We start from the raw sequence: 6,195 nt of genomic DNA on the forward strand, positions 1-6,195 counted from the left end.
CTCTTTTAAGGATTATGTATTAATAGAAAAGCAACTAACTTACCTCTGTTCCTAAATGTTAAAGCTGTTGCCCATAAAAAACAGAGAAGCTCTGATCAACTATCACAGCCACCATTTTGGCAGTTCTGTTGTACTGTTGTCTATGGATGCCCCCACTAAATGCAAGCATGGGATAAACTGAGCCTGGTTTGTTCTCTGTTTTGAAGTGGCCACAGACTACTAGCAAAAGGCATTTGATCACAAGGCAAGGAGACATTGAGAAATGTTCCGCCTTTTGCATTTGAGCATCCAACAAGGGACAGGAAAGAAGAAAGGGAAAGAGGAAAGACAAACAAAAAGAAGGAAAGAGGAGAAGGAAGAAGAAGGAAAGGAGAATGAAGAGAGAAGGAAAAAGAAGAAAGGGGGAAAGGAAGGAAGGTAGATTATAATGAGAGAGAGGAAGGGCCTGAGGGAACTCCTGCCTTAGCACTTGGCCCCGAGCAACCCTGCTGCCCTTTCGCCATCCCCTTGTCCCCTCCTCCTGACCTCTCCTGGTGGTCTCCCATCCTATCGCTGAGGATGCTTTGGTTACAAAGCTGGGTCTTCTTGCATGGAGAGGGAGTGGGCTTCCCTCTGATCCACACATTTTACCCTCCCGCAACACCACGAGCAACTTGGCCAAGGAGAGCAAGCACAGCAGCAGCAGCCTTGAGGAGGCAGCTGGGCGCCCCCTTGGGGAAGTGGGGCTAGGCTAGGCTAGGCTGTGGGGTCCTTGAACTCAAGGGCTGGGTGCTTGACCTCTGCTGCCCAAGGCTCTGGGCAGCCTGTGCCATTTTCTGGGGCCCCCCAGCATGGCCTGAAAGGGATGGTGAGGCTTCTCCAGTGGACCATGTCCCAGCGCTCACCCTGGTCCCACCCTCCTTCACCGGAGACCTTTGGATTCGCCCCAGGCCTGCACACACATCCAATGTGAGCAATGTCAAGCTGGACACACCTACCCCAGCCATGCCCATGCTAGCCACACCCAACCGCTCACCCGAGGGCAATCACAATGCTGATGCGGTCCTCAATGAAATTGAGTTTGACATCCCTCTATAGAAGATCTCAAGCCTATAGAACTGGGAAACAGCAACTTTACAAAATCAATGCTATGATGACATGCCTAGTTTCAGGAGTTGAAACTACAAGACATACAAGCACTTGCTTCAAACTTCCCTACCAATACAAAATGTCCAAAGAAGTTGGTTGCAAAGACTTCCTGCAGGCCTTCTGGAGTGACCCTGTCCTGCTGGGTCATCAGCCCCTCTGCAGTGGAGAGCATTCGAAATACTCTGCTGAAAAGAAGATAAGACATTACATTTAATTTTACCAATGAAATGACTCGAACCTTTAATCATTACCAAAAATATCATTTCCTTGCATGTGTGTAGCGGTCTGATTTTTCGTTGTTATTGTGAGAATTGGTAGACTCCTTAACTCCTGTCTAGATTTTTTAAACTTGACCATTAGCAATCTCTGGTAAAGTTTTATTTATTTATTTTTATAAATATTTTATTAATTTTCTAGTTTTACAATCAAATACTTAATAAACAACTTGTTGTTTGGGTCCATTAGTAATTAACTTCTTCAGTCTATATCCAATATTACACCATCAAATGTTTCCTCTCTTCTTCCGATAGTACCTGTTTTCCCACACTAGGCAAATACAGTTCTTGTTATTAGTAAATACACAATTAAATATCAACATCTTTGTTACATTTTTCTAATAATATCAATGTCAGTTTAAAATATCTTTTCTAACCAAAACATATCCTAATTGCATTTGCACTTAACATCCATATGTTCAATCAGTATCCTGTTTTCACTTTTTTTTTAATTTTAATTTTCCATTAGTGTTCAAAATGTCTCTATTATTTATCATTCCAAAGTAAGTTATATTTGGGTAACCAAAAACTTCCCTTATTCAAACTATTTAGCATTTTCCTTTTTCCATTCTCACACCAAAATTTAATATTCTAATTACAAATCTTATCTTTCTAATTATAATAATACTTGTATTTCTAGCAATTATCTATTCTCCATCATATTCAAACATCTAATTAATAGTATAATGTCCCAACTAATGAGTCAAAACCTCTATTTTCTACAGTCTTACTCTAGCTTTCTTCCTTTGCCAACTAACTTTCCTAGTCAATGCATTTGAATCATCAAGTAATTCTTCCTCTGTTTTTGTGTATATAGTTTAGAATAAAAAAGACTATTTGTTTAAAGTATTTCTGGAAGAACTCTCAGCCAATATTAACATTCATTAAACAGCCTCCCTCCTTCTCCAATTCCCCAGAGTTCTCCTAACAGCTCTATCTTCCATTCAATCAGTTCTTCTTCTTTTTCCTCAAATGTGTTCTGAAATCTTGATTGGTAAGATGGCTACGTCTTCTAGTTCTTCAGTTGTCTGAGTCTGTCTGTTAGTTCCTTCCTTTAGGTCCTCCATCTTTGGATCTGCTTCCTCTAGTTTTCCTTCTATTTCTGGGTTGCTAGTTCCTTCTTTGTAGTCATTTTCTGGGTTTGTTTAGGTTAGAAAATTATTCTTTTATCTTGTGTTATTTTTAGTCTCATCACGAGCTAAAGCAATAATCTCTTGTATTGATTTCAACATGGAGAGAATTTCTTTCTGATTTTCATCCATATTTTCTTGGTGGTATATCAAATTGGGGACAGATGTTAGGGATGTTTTTTTACCATTTAAAACTGAGTATGGGACATCCATTTTATTTTTTGTAGGTGGTCTTTACAGTAAAAATTGTTCAATATCAAAGATTTATAATCGAAAATATTCCATCATCTCAAGCAACGATGTGTAGCAATTTTTGGTAAAGCTTTAGATGCTCCCCAAGACTTCAGTGAAAATAACACTTGTATTTTTCTGTAACATACAATTGGCTAGTGTCCTCTATCGAAATTGCTGTTGGCAATATAAATGGTTGATCCCTATAGGAAGGAGGGAAGGAAGGAAGGAATTTTTCAGAGTCATGTAGAAAAAGAACAATTAACCCAGCTTATATAATATACCTGGAGAAGAGGCCACGTAAAAATGCCCAGAAACTGATATGTGGCTTGACCATGACCCCAGCATTCAAGAAGAGATAATCCAATCGGTGAAATCTATACAATGAAGGGAAAACCTGGTTATTGCAAGAAGAATCAGGCAGTCTCCAAAATGCCTTGCCAAAAACAAAAACCCTCTTTAACTTCAAAGGCTTAAATACATAACTAATCTAGAAATGCAATACGCCAATATGTAATACCTAATAACACCATATCTTCCTCAAAGAGGAATTTCTGGACTAAGTGTTCATATTTATACTTAACTGAACTGTTTAGAGAGAAAGCAGAAGGCTGATCTTAGAATGACCTCTCACTGAGCAGGAAGACAAAACAAAACCAAACCAAAAAACCTTTGTTTTGCATTCACATTTAGGAAAATTAGTTTTCTTTTCTTAACAGAGTATTTAAACATAAATGCCTGAAGACAAAGAGTCCAGGAAAAGTATTACTACTTGATTCTGTCAACTGTACAAGGACATGTTTAGACATTAAGCAGTGGGATTATGGTTCTTACAATACACCATTAGACGTTCTTCTTGGCACTGATGGGGACGAACTTCCAATATTTATAAAGGATACCCAAACCATCTATTTACTCACATTCTACATAAGCACAATTATCTTTGTTATTGGTCCAATATAGTTAAGAAAAGCTTGGATTAACAATTCTCCAGTTTTCTTATGGCAGCAATTTTTACATATTCCATAATTCATACTCCATAAGAAAAGCATCCTAGGTCAGTGAAGAGGGGGAAAAAAATCAGCACCAGCCATTGTATATTAAAACAACTACTGCTTAAAGCCTAAAAGTAAAATTAGAATTAGTTGCAGTTACAGAGACCAGCAAAAAGCATGTTTTGTAGCTATGCCCTTTCCTTTCTTCCATTGTTCTATTGCTTTTTTGCTAGTCAAGGTTCTCAGTTGTTTGCAGAAGAAATAGTGCAAGGACTCCATTGCCTCCTCTCACTGTCATTCTGTGGCTGGTCCTGACTTGTTTCTGCTACTGAATGTTTCAGTCTGCTTTGAAAAATGGCTGGTATCCTTAATATAGCCACTACTTGAGAAATTATTCAAGATTATCTTATTGTAGAAATATGCAATACAAGTATGACTTAGAAATCTACCCTGGAGAACTGATTGAGCAGGATTTCCTGAGCTACATACTGTATAGGAACAATCCCCCCCCCCCCCGCCATATATTGCTTCTAACTAGCTACTCATCTAATTGCCCTTCTCCTCCCTATACCTTATCTTGATTTCTTGAGCTGCATGTAGGACAGATTCCAGCCTGCCAACATCTATTTTAACAATGCTGATGTGTGCACGGGGGAAGGAAGATAATAGGTTGTCACGAGTGGCATTGGCTTTTTCCATATTTCTACAGGCTAAACAAAGATGGATGTTTTCATCTTCCTGGAGCAGACGTTCACACAGCGCAGAACCAATCCCACTGCAAGAGTAACAACATATAGTTAAGGCCTGTCATAGAGTATCACTATCAACCCTCTATGAAATTCATTATGCAACAGTTGAGAAAGTATATTTCCTGGTATCTCTCTCTAAATGTATGCATTCTATTGATACCAAAGTGATTTTCCTGGAGGTGTTAAAAGAGGTTTTATAAATTAATAGTTCTGAGAAACAATAGGGTAGGAACAGTAATCCAGCAGACCCCAAAACATGTCTTCACTGATGGCTTTGCTTAGTCCTCAATGACTTCATTTAGCATGCAGAAGAGGATCTTGGAAAGGGATCCAGCTTATAGTGCATCCCTGTTCTCCTTTCATGTGACAAATACTCTCACTGTTGTTGTGTAGATATGATAAATGTAAATGTTGGGAAGGTAGAACATTGTTATAATGAAGAAAAAAACCTCATTTATAAGGGATTACCCAATTCTCTGAGTACAGATCCAACAGACTTGCACAAAAGATTTATCTGCCATTACTATATTTGATAGAAGGTTGTTGGCTCATTAACCAAAGAACTGGATATCATTAGAAAACTGCAACTATCGGATCCCTTCTTTTAAGATCCAGTTATTTATTGAGTCTCTAACCCTTTCACTTATGGAAAGACAAGTTAACATGAATATCGTGTTCTAGCTATCAGTCAGTAAAAAGTCAAGCTGTTCTGCCTTTATCCTGCTTTTCGTTAAGGGATGCAAAGACATTAAGCTAGGTGACAAGAACGAAAAATAGCAAGACATTCTTTAATTTATTATACTAATATATGCAATTTAATTCTGTTTCACCGCATTTATCCCTGTCCCACAGAGCCCGTTCACTTTACCGAGCTTTGAAGAGGACGGTTAGCACAAAGCAGGTTGTTCTTAAAAGTCAGTCAACAAAAATTAAAATATTAAAAGAATGTAAAAAAATGTAGCCGGGGCATAATTCAATAGAGTAAAATATTTTCAAGTTCCTACCGATCCTACCCTTTTACCCATTTGGTTCATCATCCCACTGGATGTAAGCGTGCTACTCCTGCCGGATCGTCTTCTATGGGACCGGCACATCCTTTCAAATTAACTACATAAACAGATTAAATCCTCCCCCCCCCCTTTCCAATCTTTATCTCAGCGATCCGCTCTCACCTGGTGGAGCCGGTGACTATAGCTACTCTTTGCATGGCTGCAACGCCAAAACGTTAGTGGATCGATCGAAAATGAAGGAGAAACGCCGAGACCGGCTATACAAATCAGGGTATGCGCCACCTCCAAGAATCGGCGAGGCTTCCTTCTGGGCGGTCCCAGCAAGCAAGACCCCACCCCTCACCAACTCTTCGCGGGCCCAGCTTGGCGGCCGCCTCCCTATCTCCAGTCCGGAGGAAGAACTGAAGCAAAGGGGAAAACGGGGCGATGGCGTGACAGTAGCCTGACGATGAAAAGGCGGGATCTGGCGAAACTCAGCCACTCAGTTTAGTCACAGGCCTTGGGACGGCGGAAGAACCCTCCCGTCGTTCTGAGCTTATCATTGGTTGGATGCAATGAAAAGGAGTATGTAAATAGCTATGGCGCTACTCTAAGAAGGTAGGAAGGGCAATTAAAGTGAAGAATGAAGCTGATGAGTATCAACTGTTAATGAGCACAACAAATCGAAACTTAACTGC

At 39.7% G+C, this 6,195-nt stretch overlaps 1 protein-coding gene across 4 annotated transcripts in view; it reads right to left on the reverse strand.

Moving 5' to 3' along the window:
- HSD17B7 (hydroxysteroid 17-beta dehydrogenase 7) overlaps positions 1–5,977 on the reverse strand; it is a 19,155-nt gene extending 13,178 nt beyond the window's left edge. Inside the window, exons 1-4 of one of the 4 annotated variants that reach the window (XM_039348993.1) lie at positions 5,681–5,977; positions 4,331–4,534; positions 3,049–3,141; positions 1,199–1,310 (exon numbers count right to left, since the gene is read on the reverse strand). In XM_039348993.1, coding sequence (XP_039204927.1) covers positions 1,199–1,310; positions 3,049–3,141; positions 4,331–4,534; positions 5,681–5,715 — 444 coding nt within the window. In that variant the 5' untranslated portion in view covers positions 5,716–5,977. Of the gene's footprint in view, positions 1–1,198; positions 1,314–3,048; positions 3,142–4,330; positions 4,535–5,680 lie in introns of all 4 variants that reach the window. The other 3 variants (XM_039348992.1, XM_039348995.1, XM_039348994.1) reach the window with 3 other exon arrangements.
- Positions 5,978–6,195: the final 218 nt, after the last annotated feature.

This window comes from Crotalus tigris, unplaced genomic scaffold (assembly GCF_016545835.1).
Source record: "Crotalus tigris isolate CLP2741 ecotype Arizona unplaced genomic scaffold, ASM1654583v1 scf7180000018217.1405312, whole genome shotgun sequence".
Lineage (NCBI taxonomy): Eukaryota > Metazoa > Chordata > Lepidosauria > Squamata > Viperidae > Crotalus > Crotalus tigris.